A 21,901-nucleotide genomic window follows, 5' to 3' on the forward strand; every position below is an offset into this window, starting at 1 on the left:
TTTTTATTTGTCTTATGAGAAACGTTGCCTCAATTTTCTGCTGAAGTTGTAAGAATCTTTTCATGCATCCCATTTCTAAGTACTTCCTTTTCACCTTTAAATGCTGCACCAGAGCTTGCCTGACAATGGTATTTTGTAGACTTTACTTCGGTGAGCATATGAAATCAATTCCGGCTTAGCACATTGCTACACACAGATGGCTCCTTGTTTTTTTAAAAAATGCAACACCCTTTACCCCTCTTCTTTTTATCAGTAATGAAAAAACATGGAATCCTCTCATAAATAAGCAAGCAGATTCGGTCTGCTTTAATGTTAGAGGTCTGGAAGATGCAGCTTTCTTTGCAAAATCAAGAGCTGCAGCTTTTTCTCAGAAGAACCACTGTACAAGAGTGGGCCTGCTCTCTCACCTCCAGAAGTGGTTAGTAGGTGGTGCTCTGCTGACTGACAGTTTAGCCCAAAACATCTGGTCAACATCTACTTTTAAGAAACTCTGACCACCTAGACTGAAAAAAGACAGGTTTTCCAAAGTGGGTCCAGCTGGACATATGACATGACTAACATGCAAAATTTTACTTTTGAAATTCTAGCAAAATGTCTTTTCTTCATAATAAAAATATTTTTATTTGTATAAAGAGAAGTTGTCCTTCTAACACGTGCTGTTACAGTTTCATGCAAGAAATAACATGAAATACAGTGACAAACTCAGCAAAGACATACTTGGATCCGCTCTAAGCGTGCTGGAGTCTGCAGTGTGGATAATCTTTGAGCTAAAACAAAGGAAAACATTTGCATTTCATAGAAAAGAAATCCAACACTACATTCCTAATACTTATGTTTATTATGAAAGTGTCTCTAAATTAAAATAGTCCACAATACTGATTGGTTCCAGAGATTTTTTGAGGAACAATTATTTTCCATATTAAAAAAACCCCAAACCAACCAAGTTAAACACAAAATAACTCCCAAAGTTCTACATAACAGTTAAACATGAAAGAACTTCTAGCTAGCACATCACTGTATCTGGGACAGTGGAGGTCCTACACATCACTGCATTTCTGAAAGAGTTGCTCAAGCACAGGATTGTCATGAAAACACAGGTAAAATAGTGTCATCTGCCTCACCCTGACTTGCAACAGGCAGTCAACATGCACAGTGCAGTACGAGAGCTCGTGTATAAAAGTTAAACCCCGGGACTGCAAGAAGCTGAGTGAAGCTCAACAGAAGCGAGAAAATGGGTTTTGTTGTACAGATCTTTTAGGTCATGTAACAGTAATTTTTGTCTTTTGTTTGATGTGTGATCACTGACACGGCTCCAAAACATCATTTCATAGTATTTCCTCCATTTTTTAAATTGAAAGCGATTTCAAAGACTGAGAATTCTGTACAGATACACTCAAAACACTGTGTTTTCATTGCAACTACAATCAGAAATCTTTACTATTTAAAGGCTATACACATATGCCACTTTTCCAAACTTCCACTAGTGCTTTTTCAAAAAAAAAAGAAAAAAAGAATAAGGTTGTCTTACTGAAGTTCCCATTAGTTCCCTGTTCCAAATCAAAACCAGTCAAAACAAGTAATACAAACTGGTTTTGCTTTACGGTTTAAAGGCAACTGTAGTCTGCAGAACACTGAAGTTAGACCTAAATAGGGTCTACATTATAGGAAGGGTAAAAAGTATTTGATAGCTCCTCTCGCACAAATGTCACAAGAAGTAGACAACAGGAGACATAAAAAAATGAGTCATAGCAAAGAGATTAAAAAAATACCAAAGCATCAACTGTAGAAAACCAATGGTAGCCCATATTTCTCTGAGAATACAGAAGGCTGCAGTATATGAGATGAATGAAACAGGCATTAGGCTTCCTACTAGAATACTCTGCATAAAATGCACACCGTGTCTAAATCAACCAGTGCTAATCATCACTGACATTTTCTGGAGGGTAACGGCTTTCACCGTTGTGTCCTGTTCAGAACCAGCAAGTGATTTTCACCTGAAACAGATACAGATTTAAGACAAGAATCACTTCATTGTAAGCAAAGCTTTAGTGCATGTTCTTGGGTCTCAGAAAAAGGATTTGGCATTGGCAATCAGACAGAATGGTCACACGCTGAGACAGGAGCATATGAAAAGCTGTGATACCTGTTCCAATTCTGCTAGAATAAAATAAATAATACATAGAAAAACCTACAAAATAGCCACAAGGAAACAGCATGGGACACTTTGGCATTTTAGAACCAGCACTATTTAACATTGATAGAAGTCCAAAAGACTCCAACTTCCACCCTTGTTGTTTGATCAGATATTTCTACCATTTTCTGCAATGTTTGGTTTTTGTTTTTTATGACACAAACACCCCTCCCCCCATATATTTTTCTTCTGGTACAAAATATGCCAGTATGGGAAACAGTAAAGAAAGGGAGATCGGAATCCTATTTTACTATAATCTGGGCTGGCTAGGGAAAGAAGACAGATTCTTACTATTTACTAACAAACTCTACATATAATTTCCTCATTTTTCTACTTCAACATCTCAACCACTGTCGTACTGTGCTATAAAAGGGGAGCATAGAAGTTGAAGACAAATAGGTTATAGAGTACAAACCCTCATTTCTAAAATGACTAAAATGACAATTCTACAAAAGGTACGAATATACAGAACCTTTCAAGATCTTGCATTACCATGAGGCATGTGAATAATTCCAATCAATTTCCTGGAATATGTGCATTTATCCTCTAAATACTTGATGGCCTCCAAAAGCACCTTGCAAAGCTCTTCAGCAGAGAAGCAAACAAATTCAAATGAAAAAGGAAATAGTTGCATGACATTCTTTCTGCAGAGTGGAAGATGAAGCCAAAGTTTTGACATCCACTGGTTAAAGCAATGAATCAAAACACACCGTCACATATGATCACTAAAACACTTGGCCTTTCCCACTAATGACAGAAAAAATTGTGTGAATTTTTAATTTTCATAAAAAAACTTGTAGCTTGAAAGTGTAGCGATTGTTTAGCAAAGCTTAGTGAAGTTCTCAATGCTTCCTTACTCTTATCCCATTACCCAAATGGGTCATTTAAATATCTCATCTCACCTCTTTTTCAGACGTATCTGTATTAAGTTTATTCTAGGCTGCTAAGAATGGACTCCAAAAGCCGGGTTTGTAGAAAATAAGTAAGTCACTGGGAGTCAGCTGAACCATGGTAACTGTTTACATGCTTCAGTGCATAAGAGATGCAACTGAATTTAAACCTCAAAGGAAGAGTTTCAATCTTAAGTTGCATTATTTAACAGTGGGGATAAACTAAGAGATACGTAGCCAGCAATGGCAAATCACCTCAAGGTTTGTAGCCTTGACTGTACATCAGAATCAACACTACAGAGCACAGCTGAGGAGGACCAACAGGGACCGAAGGTCTCCTGCCTCTTGCACAGCGATTGTTACTGGGAACTGTTCTCTGTCCAGGTATCAACAACATTGCAGTATTATTGAACGATGTCTATGTTGTGTATGTTGATAGTTCAGAGTAACATTCTGTACCCATGTAAGACAAAATATTTTGCCAGAATGCCATTTTTGTAACCATCTTTCCAGAAGGGAAATGGTCCGGTGGAGGTAGTAATCAACACCATGAAAGAGGTATGTTTAAACTGCTGTTCTCAATTACCATCTTAGCAGGTCAGATTTCAGAAATTATAGTGTCCATTCAATATATCCCAGGATGCTTTTGTTTTAAAATCTTGGTATCATCTTGACAGTAATTATTAAACAACTGCCACTTCAAATACTGTGAATGGGATACTTTCTATTGCAATCAGTGTATTTTCATGTATAACCTACCCTGCGGATAACTGAAATCAGAGGCACAGGAGACAGATGGGGAAAAACTAGAGGCAGAGAAACTTTTGGGGGAGAACGAGATTTAATTAAGATTCTCTTGCTCCCTCAGATGTACTTATGGACATATAAAATACGCAGCTGCTGAATTACAAGGTTACCCGGCTTTTTCAAAAGATGCTCTGTGGGTAGTAAAACCGACAGCTCTCCTTCCATGATTTACAATTTTTCAGTTTTCTTACCTTTATTGTCTACTAAGTGGAGGAACTATTTTAATTCATGCCATTCTGCCCTTACTTTTAGCACATTTTTTGCTAAGACAAAAGTGTCTTTATGGACAGTAAGGTTTTACAAGTTTTCAAGAGTGGCCAGTAGAATAGGACAAATCTCAGTTTTTCAAAAGAAAGAAGTGGCAACACAACTTTCTTTAATGGAGTCTGTATAAAATAGAGTCTTTAAACATGTCTTACGGCATCAGAAACCATCTATATTTTGCTATTTGCATAGGTGGAAGGAATCAGAAAGTTTTCCTGGCTCAGAGTTCCAGTTGAACACAGCACTTCAATCCCTTTGTATATAGAAGACACACGGTTACATTTTTTTCCTGGTTTGTTCCTTCCTTTTTTTTTTTTTTTTTTTTTTTTTTTTTAAATATACGAGTCTTTGGTCTAAAAGCACATTGGTTCTGTGTGCACATACACAATACTGTTGAACAGTAGGTTGCATAGAGTCTGTTACCCAAGAACCTCACCTACTTTTGGCACTGCTGTCACACAAATCACAGAAGTGTCCTGCAAGAGTTGAATGATCTTTAGCACACTACATCAAGCCTTGATGTAGAGACTGGAAGAAGTGTGTATATAAAGATGTTTATTTTGGGTGTTAATTTGTCTTCTTTGGGACACAGTTTGTAAATCTTGGATGAGAAAGGAGTGCAAAATTATTCTACAGACACCCTTAATTTTATTTGTAGAGGTGATGAAATACTGCTGAGTGTTAAAAGTTTGCTGTGAATTACATTAAGTGAATTTTGCTCAAGTTTTCATGCATTTAAAATAAACTACTTCTATTAATGTATGACATTCTGCCTTCTCTCTCTTCACCCTACCAAGAAAGTGGCAATAATTATAAGAACAATACCTAGACTGAACTGTGTCTGATGAAGCAATGAACTTTCCATCTGCTGTTTTTTCCATTACACCCCTGCTCTCATCCATCTGAACGTGCAAGAACAGTTTCAGGAGTGAGGTCTGGATTCACAATGGTGTACTTGAACAAACACCTTTCAACATGGAATCTCTGCAAAAAGCTAAAATCTGTAGAGAGCAAAAACTGCAGGGCCAAAAAAAAATAAAAAAAGTGAGAATAAGTTTATGCTAACTGTTGACATCAATGCTTTTGGGTATTTGCACCACAAATCCAGTCTACTTCTAATGCAATTAGCCACCAAATTGAATTTTAAATTATGCTAAAATAATATCCCACAATTACCACAATTTTTTCCCTGAATTGCTAATTTACCACATTACCTACTATTTAAAATATCAATTCAGTGTTTCAAAACTTTATGTTGGAGGAACGGCCACTGTGATTTGATAGGCAATTTCAAAATCAGCACTTTAAAACACAAAGATAGCAAAAATATCTGAAGCAGCTCTAGTATCTATAAAGCTATGTTCTATCTTACTGTAAGTAACAAATCAAGCAACTATTACTTATAGCAGATTCAGCAAAAGCAACAGGGATGGACAGAAGAGATCTGAGCATGATGCTCTCCACCACTGAGAATCCCAAGAAATAAAGTTTGAGAATGGATATTCCCTTTTGTCCACAAGTTCCTGAAAGAATACAAAATAAATAAAGTTTCAAAGACAGTACAAGTGAAAATACTGCTCCCATTGTGTCAGTTACATACACATACAGCATGCCTACATATACAGAATGGTGTGTTGTCTTCATTCACAAACAGGAAATATGGCAGTGCGCTATCAGAATGCTTTGATACTCCTAATTTTTTCTGATGCTGAAATATATGAAGAAACTGCATTCACAACTTATAATTTACTTCCAGTAGCAAACAGTTCATTCTGTTCATGTCTCGTGAACTCAAGGATTAATGCTCCTCTGAGCAAGTGCCACCAGTAAGATACCCATTTGTCCCATTGGCACCACTTGTCCCATTCGTGGTGATAGGGCTGTGCAGGGTCTTTGAACGAGGTACTGTTTCTTCCTCATCTGAGCTTGACTCAATGTCACTTCGGTCGTCCTTTGCTACCTGCAGAATTTGAAAAAGAAGCAAGCAGTAGGTGACTGTAAGGAAACAACTGGGATTTTCGGTTCAAGAGAATCAGAGAATTCAAACATTTTTCATTTCATGCTTTGAAGGCAATCTCAGCTCTGGCACACTTCTCTGCCTTTGCCTGCCTGGACTCACTTCAAACACAGATGCCTGTACACACATAGGCCACGTGCAAAGGCAGGGTGAGAACTCTGCACTGGTGCACTGAAGGTAGTATGCTTAAATGAGGGCATAGTGCTTAAGGCAAATGGTTGTGCACGGACTAAAGCAACCAACAATCCAAGCTCCCAAGTTCAACCTAGCCCCAGTTCCTCTGCCCTCCTACTACAACTTTATTTCCTGTCCTTCCTTTAGGGTGCTTATCTTTGACCTGATAAGACAAATTATTCAATCCAACTTCCTCCGCCTGACCTCAATTCATTCTCCAGAGGCCACATGGCTCCAGGGAATGGTGCTACAGGCTGGCAGTAGGACACAGCAGTACTGGCAGAAACATAACCCACTGCACCAGGTAACTCCGGTCTCTGACTTCAGGCAAGTGATGAGAACAGGGCTGGGAAATCATGGGTATAGTCCACTTCAGTCCCTATCACAGGAACCATAAATGTACTTGAGCAGTTCAACTGTCTGTCCCATCATGTCACTGGAAAGCTGTTTCAGAAACAGACTGTCCTTAATTGCTGGATTAGCTAAGCTGCTAATTGCCAGCTGACTTTTGCCTGACAGTTCATGCCCATTTACTGGGTGAATGCTGTTCCTTAGGTTAAGGAGTCTTCCTCCTTTTCAGAGCTCTTTGATTCTTTGTATCTTTGTAACATAACAGCACCCCTGATACTACAGACAAAAGTGGTTTTGAATGGTATTAGGCAATGCATAGGCAAGAAGTAAAAACGGCCTTTAAAGATGGCCTTCATTTAAATGTATAAACACAAACCATGGATAAAAATACCAAGCAGAAACTACTAATTAGCCCCTCCCAGACAAACACTAGTATTGCACAGAATAAATCTTTTGCATAGTACATTTAAAGAAACTTACATGCAAGGGGTTCCACTTCCCAGCCTTCCAGCACAGCACAAGGGAAAGGATAAACAAGCAGAATAAGAGAGAGCATGAAGCACTCTTTGAAGTCACTGGTGTCATTCAGACAGGATTGCTGAGGCTAATAATCACTAAAAGCAGAGGAGACTGAAGTGTAGCTTCCAGGCAAAATACAGTTTGTGAATGCACTGTCCTTCAAACAGACTGAGTGGCAGATTCTGGGCTCCATCCAGAGCAAGTCTGAGCTCTCCAGTACATTCACAGAAAGCAGTTTTCTGCAGAACAATCCCATTCACTTTGGGGGCGGTCATATCTAAATTATCTACTCATGTGCTATACTCTTTAAAGGCAAAATGCCTGTACTTTACATCAGCTGTAAGTGTTAGTTCTGCCATTTAAGTTTAAGTGCCGTATTTGCGCAGCAAGTGTAATGGGGCTAGCATTTCTGTGAATTATATCTTCCTGTCAAATGTAATAATGGCAGCAAGACACTAAATTTTATCCCAAATGGTCTTGCCGTGGGAATCCTAGAAAGAAAGTACATAGCCCCTCGGAAAACCTCATTAATACCAAAACCCAAAAGAGGCTGTGATTTGTAACTTTGCCACCAGCAGAGGCAGCAGAATTTCAATTTATACTATTATTACTACCACTACCAGCTGGGAAATGAACACTTTGCTAACAACTACTATAAAGAAGAAGAGCAGAACTGGCAGCCCCAAGAAAGCAGTTTGCTTACTTTTTTTTAATCTAATTTCCCTAATGGAGTTTGGTTCAGTGTACCAGATGATTAAAAAGAAGTGTGGAAACACATATAAATATAATCACTATAAAGAGTACATTAACTTATCTGACATTTGTTAGAAGCAGTGGAAACAAGTTTCCATGAAAGGAAAGAAAAGTTTACATAAAACAATGTGTGTCTTCAGTAATGTGTTATGGATTAGAAAGAAAAAGTAATCAAAAAGTCAGTGACCCTGTACCGATATGAAAAAAGTTAAAACCCAAAACTTGAAACAGAACCATGCTATCTTACCTTGCCCTTTGAAATAGCTTTGTAGGCTGTCTTTATGATTAGGTAAGACCAAAACCAGTGCAGAAATTGAAGAATCACAAGCAGCACGTTGAAGACCCACAAGGCAGGAAAATTGCCCAGAGCTTCATAAAGTTCAAACAATGTTGTGTTTAATATCCTAGAAGAGAAAGGGATAGAAAAATAATAACATTTTAATTAAGCCACAATCTAAAAGAGGCCCTTTTTAAATCAAGATGACAAGTACTTGATTAGATGGGATCCATATGAATAGTTGGTTCTCAGAGTAATAGTGACTCAGACTGAATCACACAGGTGTCTCCAGAAACAACATCAAAATGTTACTTTCAGCGTTTAACTTCATTTTGCAAATATCACATATAGAAAACAAAGATCCTCAGTGTGCCTTTCTTCTCTTCTTTTAGAAAGCTGGCAGGTGTTGGTTGTCTCACATAACTTCTTCCCTGTTCTTCACACCATGTTCCAAGGCTGTGACAATGAGTTGCTACTTCTGCCATGTGACACAACAAGAACGTGTACCAACAGCTGGGCGATACTCCCTAGGTACTCCCATCTGAAGCCTCTCTCCCAAACCCTCTCTCAAAGCTGATGGGTTTTGGCAGGATTCAGCCTCTAATAGGGTTTTCTAAGAAGGCGAGGGGTGGAGGGGTGGGGGCTTTGGCTGAGTGTCCCAACTTTTATTAGTGGAAACCTCAGCACCAACAGGAATCCAAAGTCAAAATAATCAACCAGTCAAAGGGCTTAACTCTGGGTCTTGAATATCCTGGGTGCCTGCACTAACCACTAAGGTATTGATGGCCACTTTTTGCAGAAAATCGTTTGCACACTGCTCATGCACAAGCAAAAGCAAGTTTTAGCAGTTACATAAAGGACAGGTGGACAAGAGTGATACTTGAGGGCAACCAGGAGTGGGAGACCTTATTGCAGACTTTCAATACTTACAGGGGGCTTATAAGAAAGATGGGGACAAAGCTTCTAGTAGGACATGTTTGATAGGATGAGGGGTAATGGCTTTAAACTAAAAGAGGGTAGATTCAGACTAGATATAAGGAAGACATTTTTTACAATGAGGGTGGTGAAACTCTGGCACAGGTTGCCCAGAGGGGTGGCAGATGCCCCATCCCAGGAAACATTCAAGGTCAGGCTGGATGGGGCTCTCAGCAACCTGATCTAGTGGAAGGTGTCCCTGCTCATTGCAGGGGGGTTGGACTAGATGAACTTTAGAGGTCCTTCCAACCCCAACCACTCCGTGATTCTGTGAAATGCCAGTTCTAGACATGTGAATCAAGTTATTGAGACTCAACACTTCAGATGCAGGCGGTAACAGTGATGTTAGAATATGACTTCAGAAGCTTTGTGTAACTATTCTGCCCAAATACTCCGCCATAGCAGATAATTTCAATCTAGACCTCAGCAAACAGCCTGAGAACAGAGTGGACAAAACCCAGCAGAAACAAGGGAGCTTTTGGAAACAAATGATGATTTATGAATGCCTGTTAGGGGGAGAAAAAGAAGGCAACGTAAGGATTTGTCAACCTCCATCCGTTTTCCCTGCTGGTGTAAAAATTCATGAAAAAGTCCATTGGCTTTAAGTTCTTTTTCTTTTTTCAATTAACTACCAGCCGCTAGCCACTAGATGGCACATTCAACCAAGCCAAGGCCTGCACAGCGCGGTGGCTGCACCAGCTCGGCCTGAAGGAAGAGCTGTAGCTGAGGTACTACTGTCAGGAGGGCTTCAGAGCAGCACAGCTCCCGCTTGAAAACTTAAAGGATATTGGGCTCAGCTTCTTAATAAGCAATGACATTTGCCACAGTCCTTTCCAACAACATAAAGATCAGCTCAAGTTGTACTACTAAGAACTATGTACAGACAGCAAACCCAGAATACAACATTTAGTGGTAAATGATGTATGCATATAAACCATCAAAAATCAACTGGTGATTTCTAGCATACCGGCCTTAATACTGTAGGGCATTTCATAATAAATTTTGTACCTTTTTACTTTTGCCTTCTTACACTAAACTGCAAGCTTGGTTCATAATTTACTGAGAAAAAGATGTTCTATTACCTTACTATACAGCTGTGTTTTTACGCTGTCTTCTGTTTATGGAGTGAACATCAGAAAAAGAAACTATTTCCCCGTTTGCAACCCCCGCCTCATACTACTGCTTCTGTCAGCTAAAACTCTTCAGTCTCAGCTTTGTGTAATTTGTTCTGCCAATGGTAGCTGTAAACAGCACAGCAATACCCCACTTTATAATTCAAGGAGATGCTCTCGCGCATATCAAGCCACAACTGTAGTCAGCACTGTTTTACTTCACCAGTACTTATTTCAGTTCTAACTACCATAAGAAATTCAAACTTGAAATCAACAGCTCCTGTATGTAAAGCTACCATTGTTTATATCCAACTGTTTGTTTTTTTTCATCTAAAATTTTATATGCTCCAGAATTGTAAAAGCAGTTTCTACAGGTTTCTGTTTCTATGTTCATTCACTGGACCAAATTTAATCCTGGGGACTTCCATAGCAGTCAAGTCAAAAAAGCAGCATTAAAGATGCAGATGGTCTGTTCTTGCAGAAGTTCAAAATATCAGGAAGACATCAAGAACAACAACAAAAAAAGAGTGTTTCTGGTTCCAAAAGCAGTTTCACCATGCAAATGAGTCATCTACTCTGTATTAGATATGGGAAGTAGGTCTTCATTGAAAAAGCAGACCTCTTCCTAACCTGCTCGTTCTGGCAAACTAAGGACAAGACTGGAACTCTCCATTACAGCTGCGTAAAGGGTCTCACTAATTGCTCAGCAATGCTAGGAGGGGTCAGTGACCTGACGTGCAGACTAGGTGTGCAGATGGAGCTAAGGCTGTCTAAGCACACAGGGCTGAGCAGATGCTGAATGAAAAATATAGAAAAAACATAGAAAAAATGAAGGAAAGAAAATAAACTTTCTCTCTCAGAATAAATCATATTATTTCAAGTCAAAAGTCTGAAATGGGGGAAAAATCCTAAGGTCAGTGGGCAGAATACAGAGAAATTCTACTTGCAGAGACCGAGGAAGGGAGGGAAAGAAGAGAGGTTAGGCAACTTTCCACCAATTCCACAGCTGAAAGGATTCAATGGAAGCTTTTTAACCAACTACACACATAACAGGGATTGGAAAAAACAGCATGAGAATGGATTACACAAAGGAGAAAGTGCCTATAGGATGTATGTGCAAATAAATCTTAGGTTCAAATACTCAAAAAGGCATTCAGGCACTTACTGTGCAGACATGCTTGCTGGAATTTTTCAAAGCTCTTCCAGTGGTTAAATCCCATCTTTTCATGATGAATGGTGGGAAATGTGATTCTTGGCTATCTGACTTAAAACATCTGGACTTGTTCTCACAGGGAGAAATTACTTTAAGCTGCAAGTGCTCTACCTCTCAGAAAACGTTGGTCAGCATTTCTCAGGTCTCTGCAATTTGGAACAAAGCGTTCACTTCCGCTTTTGAAAATAGGTTAGCAATTTTTCTGAAAGATTTTGATAGCTGGACAAAGCCACACAATCTCAAGAAAGGTATTTTTCCCTCATTAAATGCATCCCAAGCGGGGCTGTGCGCCTGGCTGTGTACAGCTCTCAGTTTAAGATCTTGAATTAAGTAGTGTGGCTAAAGAAGGCAAACGAAAACAAATTCACCACTTGACATCCAGTCTACTCTTACAGAGATCTGTGCTAGGTTTTCAGGAATGCTGCCACAATATCTCAGCCACTGGGAGAGGTAATGCTGTACTTACTGTACTACCACTCTAATTGAACATTCAGAATAAAATTAACACATTTTCAACAACTACTAAAGAATCAGCTGCATCACATCAATGGTAACATGGGGTTTTACTCTACTGTCTAACTCTTTACCTAGCCAGCAAAGCAGCACTTGAGAGGCTATGGGCAACAGGCCCATACACTGACTCAGATGAGATTACACTCCCCTCAGCTTAGTGGGCAAAAGGCCAGGCTCTTGGGGAACAGTTACTAATTCTTGGCAAGCTGATCACTTGTCTTGCACCGGGAATGGAAGGAGAAAAGGGAGATGAAGGAAGAGAGATAGAGGGATGGATGGATAGAAGAGTAAAATGCTTATTTATATTTGACTGAGAATTGGCAAAAATGTACTGTGTTTGCTTCTGAAACAATCCCAAGAGGAATGAAAAGAGGTGAGAAAGAAGGCCATGTGGAAAGAGTAGGCATTCTTCCAGACAGGCAGGAAATGTATGATAAACGCTGCAGAATGAAGCATAGCAGGGTAATGGGTGCTATTATCACATCCAATGGGAGCAGAAACTGTGCAGCTGGAATGACTGGTACTGCAAGTTGCCTTAACTTCTGCAGCACTGTCCAGTGACCAACATACTGTGTGTGCAACATGCTGAATGAAGGGCATGTTATCACAGTACAATAGCTAGAAGTCTCAAAATATAACGAAGGACAGAAAAAAATGATACCAGCTTATCTAAATAATTCAGAATAAATGTCTATCTCCTTTGCCAAGTTATATCAGACAACAGTATTCTATTTTGCACCATAACCAGCTGCACTGGACATACCCATCATTACAGAGCAAACAGATAATTACATCTAGGTGGGTATTAATGAAATTCAGATCCTATTTAGTGCAAGTAATCTGACAATGCTATTGCTGGTGATGCTTCAAAGTCTCTGCTTTTTAAAAATTTTCTTTTAAAAAATAAACAATTGCACTTACTTCTGCCCCAAAATATAGTAGTTTATTCTCCATGATACATGGTAAAAAGTGACCAAGAGCAGAGAACAAAGAGTCAGGAATTCTAAATTCTGGATATAGCTGTTCTATTAACTTATTATGTGATACAAAAAAATTTTAAATTTCTTTACATAGTTTACTTTTTGTTAAGGATAGGCACAAGGTATTGGTATATCTTGTCTGCATGTAAAGATGCTGGGAGAATTAATCCATTACTTGTTTATAAAACACCATGGACTACTTGCTTAAAAGATGCCATAAAACTGAAAGGTAGAAAAAAATATCACCAAGATTCACAGAAAAATGAAGAAGCAGTGGAGTGTGAAAGCACACATATGTCCACTTGTTGATGAGCCATAGGACAACACCAGCTCCGTTCCATCAGTAGTCAGTATTTATCTCTAGGATTAAGAACTTGATTGAAATCTAATAGGACTTCACATCCTAGGCTATCCTAGTTACTTATAATGACAATGCTAAACTAACTTTACACAACAGGTGACCTGACACACAGATGTTTCTGCATGAGAGACTTCAGATGAGTTACCCAACTTTTTCCCTGAGAAGGGTATGAAATTACATGCAAATTAGTCATTAAACTGAAGACACTTTGATTTATAGCACTTGCATGTCTTGGAGCCCTCAAGCTGCAGCACAGCTAAATAATTATAGCAAATCCAGTACATAAAAGGCTGTACTGCCAACTTCTTCCTCTTCTGAGTTTCAGCTCAGCCAGCTGCTGTGTCTACATCACTGTTCTGCATTGAACAGATGCTTCTTGGTTTTTGCTGAGTGGAAGAACAAGCTGGTTTCCCTTTTCAGATCCTGCTGTCTCTTGGGTTTTTGGTCCCCCAGAGTAGGATTTATGTTACTCGTTTGAGCCTGGCAACTATGAGAGGAGCAGCAGAGGTCCACTGTGAATGGAGAAGAGTCAGATGAACCAGCTGCCCACACAGCACCAATGAAACAGGGATGGATGGACAATGGGGAGAGAGAGATGGTCTTTCAACAATCTCAGACTGGTTCCTCAGATTTTTTGGTTGGTGATGCTCATTACTCTCTTCTTTTAGACAGTAAGTTGATGAAAGATCTCCATAAAATGCAGCAACAGAAGGGATACAAACTCTTGAGCCAGTATTCAGAGAAACATTAAATCCACACACTTCAGTTTTATCAGTGAGCTCAGCATCACATGGAGTTCTGCTCAACCATACCAGACCCACATCAGAGTACTTCCTAACATGGTGCCAATACAAGCTCAGCTGCTGTAGAGATGGGTGACTTCTGTCCTAATACTAATTGAGAACAATACCTCTTCGCAGAAATCACAGCCCTGCCACTGAGACTGTGTTATTTTAAGTCCTGCGTAGATCGATAGGATTTCCAATTAACTAAAATGATAGAACAGGCAGGAAATTATTCATGTTTGAGGTACTGTAAAAGAGACAATTCTAATCAAGCTTTACTGGGTTCAGCTGTGCTTTTCTCTTCACTCAATTCCTTCTCATCAATAGTTACTGCCCATTAACTGATTTTTCAGCCACTGGTATGAATTATAGTATTTCCACTCTTGTGGATAGAAAAAAACCAAGAACGCAAGGTCAGAGACACCTTCACAACCCAAGTTCAAATCTCAGGAGAGTCTTGCAGTAGACATTAGGATATGGAGAGAATTCAAATTTCCTAGCAGAATGTAATTATACTTAGCAAAATGTTGCATCAATAACGTGTTCTGGCAAAATCCTTGTGTAAAGGTCTGTAATCATAACACACAGGCACAGAGAAACTACGTTATGCTAAGAATGACAGTTGCAAATCTGAAAAACTCCAGGCACACATAAAACTTTCATATGAGCAAGAGAGAACACATATCAACATCCATTTGCCTGGAGTTCATGTTATTCTCCAAATAGCAAAAGCAATTGTTGTAAACGACAGGAGGCCAGTTTCCAATCTTTGCAAAACGGTATCAGAGAACAAAACAGCCTTCCCCATGCCTTTTTTTGCTGACTGAAAATAAGTGCAGTGCTCTGCTCAAGGAATATTTCTTCCTCTTGCTTTTGGGGCACACACTGACTGCCTTGTGTTTAGCTATATGCCATGGCAGACATTTCGGGAGGAAAAGATTACCCAAACTTTCTGTAATCACAGGAACTAAACAGAATTAGCTCAAAAGCCAACAAAACATCACAGAACAGCTGCAGCCAGTTCTCTGCCAGGTACTCAATGTCTTTCAGGTGGCCTACATACCATCAATAGTAGGGGTACCACACTTCATATTCATGGGTCTAATCCTGGGAACTTGTCCCTAGACTAATGGAATAATTTTAAAATCCATAAAACTCTCGCAGCTTAAGAAAGTGTGGTGGGCACAGTGTCTGCCAAGGACTCATCTTTCAAACAAATGACTGAAGTATTATGGTCCAGTTGTGGAAGAAATGCCAAAAGATGTGTATGGAGAGGGCAAAAAATAAGCACCATTTTGCCCCCACAAACATCGTAAGAATTTCCTTCACACCAAAGTCTGGGAAATCAGCCTTAAACAGTTTTCAGTTTAATCCAAATTTCTTAATAATTATCTCTACTTTCATAGCTATTATAAGTCAAACTCAGCCATGATGCAACATTGATGAAACCGACAGAACGTGCTCACTTGCACGGGTGCTGGGTTTCTCCCAGTGTTCAGCCACAATGACCTCCTCCTAGCTGAGCACTAATGAGACCCTAGCTGCATTATGGCTGTTGATCACGGAGTTCAAAAGCCATTTACTATTTCAAGCTGGAAGCTATCGCACTCCCATGCTCTTGTACAGCTATGATTTTTATGTCCCACGTACATCAACAGCTCGCGGTGAACCACTAGCATTGTTCTGCTTTTATAATGACTCTGTAGCCACAGACAATACACGTCACTAACAGCAAATCCTGGTGCTACAGATACAGCCTCTAAGAGAAAAGGGGTTGAGAAGAGGCAGAACGTTTGCACATCCTCAAACTATCTACAGCTACCTAGACTGTCAGCATTCGTATGGGCTCTGTAGTACTACCATACCAACACAGCTCTCCCCTCCACAGAGCAGGCAATGCTTCAAAGATGTACTTTGGGGCAAATTTTCCTCACACCTCTCTCTTTTAGGAAATAACCCAGTCAAACTGCAAATCCCCATTGTCAGCCTTTTCCCTCCCCTCCTTCCTTCAAGTGGTGCAGGCTTCAGAGGAGACGTGGAGAACTTCAGCTGACTACAAAGCAACTTATATGGGAAGGTGACTAACATGGCGGAAGCAACCCTCAGTTCAGCCCTCCCAGGTCACCCACATCCTCCAGCCACCATGCCTTGCTAAGCTGATCTAGAAGTGGCTGACAATGTTTGACCACAACAAAAACACCGATGCTGCTTCCCTTCCCCTGAAACATTTACATCCATCAGGCTTTTTTGATCGTTTTAGATAATTTTTTTCAATTCTGAGCAAAAGAAATGCCACAGCACAGGTTTCTGTCCTGTTTCTAATCAAAGCACAGGTTTTAGAAAGGACATATTTCATAAACAACAGTGTGAGAACACTGACTGAACAATCCTTGACAACAGAAAGCATTATTACAGACACAGGGGATACAGTCGGTAGGAACTAAAAATGAGGATAAGAATCAGCTTTGGAAGTCTGATGAAATCCTTTTTCATATAATTTTTTCCTGTTATGATCACAAGAAAGTCTTGAAAACAGAAACACTGAGCAAATGCCACTTTTTGTTATTTACACTGCAAACCCACAATAGTGAATGACACCTGTAACCTTTCCATTTCTTATAGCTTCCCTGTAAATAGCTGGATAGGTATTAACTCGGCACTCCAAAGACTTCAGCTTTGCTTCATGCAGTACTCAGAGGCCTGAGTTCACAAGCACTGTAAACGATTTGAGGAAATAAAATAACCAGGCATTAGAAAGGACAACATCAGATAATGTTTTGTCAAAAGCAGATGGGATGACAACATTATATACGCTCTATTAAAGAGCTAAGACAAGAGTTGTGAGCAATTATGGAGACTTAGTTAATTAAACTTTCTTTTAAATCCATTAATAGGAGTCTATGAGGTCTTCAAATATACTGTAGTCACCTTGCCAAAAACTTTTTATTAAATGCTCTTGATAAGTTGACGGGTTATAAGTTGCCTGCTGAAACTACAAACAGCCTGAAATATAAGCACATTAGATAATTTTTGTTAGTTCTACAGCATCCACTCAGTGACATCATGAATAACATAAGGAATCAAGTATCAGAATCATAATTTATTCCTTCAGTATCTGCCAGTCACAAACAACTTAGACTGTGCTCTGGTTTAGACAATTTTCTGAGCAAAATGAGCTTGAAACAGTGTCAGAAGACATCTATTTTCCTAACAAAAAAGTTATTTTACTGTAGAACAATTAGAGATGTTTGTCCAGCTCTATACATAGTACTGGCCAGGCTAGAAAGGTTTTCACTAACTTCAGGATCTAGGGTCAGCAACTAAAACCATCACAAAACACTATGTTCATTCAGAGTCCAGACAAGGTTTAGGCAGTTGGGATTTATCTGACTACCTAAATTCTTACCATACCAAGTAACTGACCAGGATTCTTGCTTTAACTAGTGCCTATGTATTGCTTTGACAAAGCAGGATCCTTTGTTAGGGTAGGTTTGAGTTGTCTGTTTTACAATATGTCCAGAGGAATAAAGCAGGGTGACTCTGTTAGGGTTCACATGCTGCCTTCCCACAACACACATGCTTCAAGGGCCAAACTGGAGAAAATGTGCCAAGAAAACCGGTATGAAAGATGACAACTCAGCTTCCCTGCATGTTAAGAAATGCACAAAACCAGTCAGTAGCAGATAGAAAAAGAACAAAGCTAGGAAAGAGAGCGGTTCAGCAAATCTTTGCAGCAGCTGCTAGTCATGCAGGCTTTCTGCTGCCCTATTCATGAATAAAGCTGCAATTTTGCTCAGATTGAAGCTGATTCCAGGATAAAAGAAAGGAGAGAGAACAGTGCAAACCGGCAGTACTGGATCACTATTTGGAGACCCAGCGTATGCATTAATGGCATGGCTATATCCCACGCTGTTGTTCAACCAGTGATGAAACTTGGAAGAGCTCTTCAGCTAGTCATACAGAGATGAGAGAAAGACTGGCAATAAGTAACTAGGGTTCATTACAGTACACAATGATGAACATAAGTTAACCTTAACTCAGCAAGGGTCATGCCATGCTTGTCTGGTTCATGCAGATAGATATTCATTACCATAAAAGAGCAATTAAAAATCAGCCACGAGCCAAACCGTGTGTACTCTCATGAGCTTTGAAAATGAAAGGATAACAAGGAACAAAGTCATTCTTCTAAGAACTGGAAGACCTCTGCTTATATACAATTTGTTGGCATAAAAATCCCATTTAGCGCCATACATTGCAGGTGGTGAGGAGACATGTACCTGAGACAGCTTTGAGTTGTAACAGTAAGAATTATTTTTACCAGCTTTTTTTTTTTTTTTGACAGAAATTTTCTAGACTTACAAATGGAAGATCCAGTTAAGATATACCTACCAACATTAAACAAGACCATACCAACTAACCAAAGTGGTTGACTGTCTGTCCTCACAGACAGTGGTGCAGTAATCAAGGTACTGACAGTGTCTGAAGAGATCAAGGACAGGAAGACATACAGACTGGTTGAATTATAACAAATTTGCCTAAATGAGATTTTTGGGGACAGCACATGCAAAACATGACCTCTGTTCTTTATAATCAGCTTAAGTCAGGCTTTCGTTTATATTTGTACTGTTAAGCCACTGTTTTACATTTGTCAGTGCATATATGCAATATGAGCATGTTGAGACCTCACAGGCTGCACGAATGCCAATGCTGTTTCCCTGCTTCCTTGCCTTTTGACAAAAATACTTGTCAGCAACACTTCCTTGAAACCCACTGTATTCTATCTCTCATGTACAATATAATCGATTATAAAAAATAATCAAAAGTAGTGAAAAACAACTGCAGTACCAGTCAGAGCAACTTGAAAGAACCTGAATTTACGCAGCTCGGTGCCTTCACCTAGTAAACATCAGCCTAGCTGTTCTGGGAACCTTCTTTGTTCACAACCAGAAGTTACACCTTTACCTGCAGTTACCTGAAGCTATTTTTTAAAATGATGAACAAGTTTAGTAACCTTTTATCTCCTTTCATCCCAACCACCTTTCTTCCACTGAAGCTTCTGAAATACCCTTAGTTTATGGTCATTCTGTGAAACCGGCTTCAGACACCAAACTTCACAGCATTAGATTTATTCAAACTGCCCTGTCAAAAAAGTGTGTACTTCAGAAGAATAAGCAAAGTAAGTGAGTAGCCTTGGGTCTCCTGTACAGCCCAGACTTGAGGAATTTCATGGTTCTCACAACATGAACTCTACAGCTAGCAATGAGCAAAGACTGGAAAATGCAGTGCATCACCTTCCTCACTCATGTCTCCTGGAATGGAAGATGCCTGCTTGTCCTCCGCACACCTCAAAACATTATTAATAAATATTATGACCCCATGGTGTTTCTCTTTCTGGATATTGCAAGAAAAACAAAACAGCAAAAGCAAACCATTCCTTTATCAACAGTGGTAAGACTGTGTCCATGCAAAAAACAGCATTTCAGCCCCAAGGAAGAGGAATCGCAAGGCTTACTGAAATGAAGAAAGGCTTGAGATAACTGCTTTCCCCAGCCTGATTAGACTAGCCAAAGGCTCACATAATTTATATCAATTCTTTGGTCTGAGGTTGCTTTCATTCTCCCTACAATCCTGTATCACCTGAGAAGGCATCATGTTCCCCCTGACTCATGGAGAGTTGTGCTTTATGTTGTAATTTGCTAGAACAGTGATTATGTGCAAGTGGGAGAATTTCACAAACAAAATGTCTTGTCAGTGAAAATAGCAGCTTTACTCCTACATTCACTTAGCAGCAGGAGGGAGAAAGTGTCCTGGGGTTTTTGAATTATTGCTGAAATGAACTCCAGATGCCTGCCGAAAGATTGCTAAATATATACCTAATTGCCATTTTCTTTTGTCTTAGGCCCACTGCTAAACAACCTTCAAACAACAGCATTTGATATATTCTGAATTCTTTATTAGCACCTTTATGCAAAATTAAATGGCATTTGTGCAAAGCCAAGCACAACAGTATGCCAGTGTTTCATAAGCGATGTCTCTGGAAGCCTGTCTTGTATATTTGCCTTACAGTGTGGGGGAAGTTTTCTTATAAATTACAGTCTTCCTTTTACATTACATGCACACCAATTTTATACCTCTCAGCTTTTACGCTAGAAAAATTTGCATATTTATGTAATATCAATCAGGCATCAAATTTTGCTATTTTGAATATTCAGCAAAGGAGAGCAAAACTATGCTTCCTGGCCTGCTGCCACTCCAGTGACTCATCTTTGCTGACATGCAAACTAATGGGGATGAAGATCTGGAATTGCTGTTTCATAGAGAAAAAGGATTTGGGAGAAACAAGCTCGTATGTCCCACACTTAATTCCTGCTAACCCTGACTCCCACGTGCAATGCCCACAGTACAGCTGAGACCTGAAACTGCCTCTGGACTCTGTGGTTATAGGTGTATGTAAGGGTAACCATTAGGCGTATATAAACCAAGGCTTTGGTCTGGAAATAAGATGGTCTTAAAAATCGAAGATCATATACACCACACTGAACCATTTGCATATGCAAATAAATGTGTTCTTTTGTTGATTAAGGGAGAGGAGAGGCAGAGAGATCACCAGTGTAACCACTCCATCTGTGACACAGAGAGCACACAGCACCATGTTGGCTGCTGCATTCCTGTAATATACAATCCCTCTGCCTTCACAAGTCTGCGCTGATCTTTTTCCATCCCAGCCATAAACGTCACCCACAGCTGTAACCTGGTGCCCTCATTAGCTCAATATTCAGCGTCAAGGGAGCAGACACCGACAACAGAAGCTACTGTGCAGCCCTCTTCCCTTTCCCTCTTCTCCAGATCTACTTGCTTTGATTTTTACCTTTCTTTCAGCACACTGGGCCAGTACTACTCTACAGAGCAGGACTCAGACAAGGTTCAATCTAAAGTGGCTGTCACCTAACATATATGTGAATGGATGGGCACATCCCCAACACCAGCACAAAATGCCACAGCTGTAAAGCAGGGCTCAGGGTCTAACACTTGCTAGATAACTTATCACTGTGCTGGCAATCTCTCCCAGCACTTCCCGGACATCTTAAGGTGTGTATTAGGGACACTTACAGACTTCAGGTCTATGATGCCTGATTCCCACTAGCCATGTCAATCTTTAGTTTATAATTTGCCTAGTCCTAGCAAGGGCTTCCTGCACAGTGTGACACTTGGCTGCAACACTTCACAGAAATCTGAACCTCCAGTTTCTGAGCTTCAGTTCCAGTTATAAACACGCAGTGTTATTTCAAACACTTCAGGTTGAAAGTGTGGACTTTCCAAAACTTGACTACCATAGTAAGGATGTAAAGGATGGGAAAATCTTGCTGATTTTCAGACATCTCAAGAGAAAAAGCATATTGGGCAGCTGCTTCTAGTTAAATGTGTGAAGACTAATGACCTCCTTCAAAATCATGCGCTCTGGACAAGATTACTCTGCTCTTTGTTGACTATTCAGCAAAGCAAGCACAGCAGTGATCTGGTAAATTATCTCTTTGAATAACAAAAAATTTCAAGTCAGCAGTACCTTCTTTGCCATTTCAAATAATATGGAGTGAGCTTGAAATGCTGGAGCCACAGCTAAACACATAAAGCAGCACACAGAATCACAGAATGGCCGAGGTTGGAAGGGACCTCTAGAGGTCACCCTGTCCAACTTAGGTCACCTGTGGCAGGCTGCGC

General features: G+C 39.8%; 1 protein-coding gene across 2 annotated transcripts in view; it reads right to left on the minus strand.

The window, feature by feature from the left end:
• Positions 1-652: 652 nt before the first annotated feature.
• The window catches only part of CERS6 (ceramide synthase 6), a 128,122-nt gene continuing 106,873 nt past the window's right edge, over positions 653-21,901 (minus strand). The window contains exons 9-11 of one of the 2 annotated variants that reach the window (XM_056349592.1): positions 8,214-8,370; positions 7,175-7,198; positions 653-6,112 (exon numbers count right to left, since the gene is read on the minus strand). In XM_056349592.1, the coding sequence (XP_056205567.1) occupies positions 5,951-6,112; positions 7,175-7,198; positions 8,214-8,370 (343 nt within the window). In that variant the 3' untranslated portion in view covers positions 653-5,950. The remainder of the gene's footprint in view (positions 6,113-7,174; positions 7,199-8,213; positions 8,371-21,901) is intronic. The other variant, XM_056349593.1, reaches the window with a different exon arrangement.

This window comes from Falco biarmicus, chromosome 8, assembly GCF_023638135.1.
Source record: "Falco biarmicus isolate bFalBia1 chromosome 8, bFalBia1.pri, whole genome shotgun sequence".
Classification (NCBI taxonomy): domain Eukaryota; kingdom Metazoa; phylum Chordata; class Aves; order Falconiformes; family Falconidae; genus Falco; species Falco biarmicus.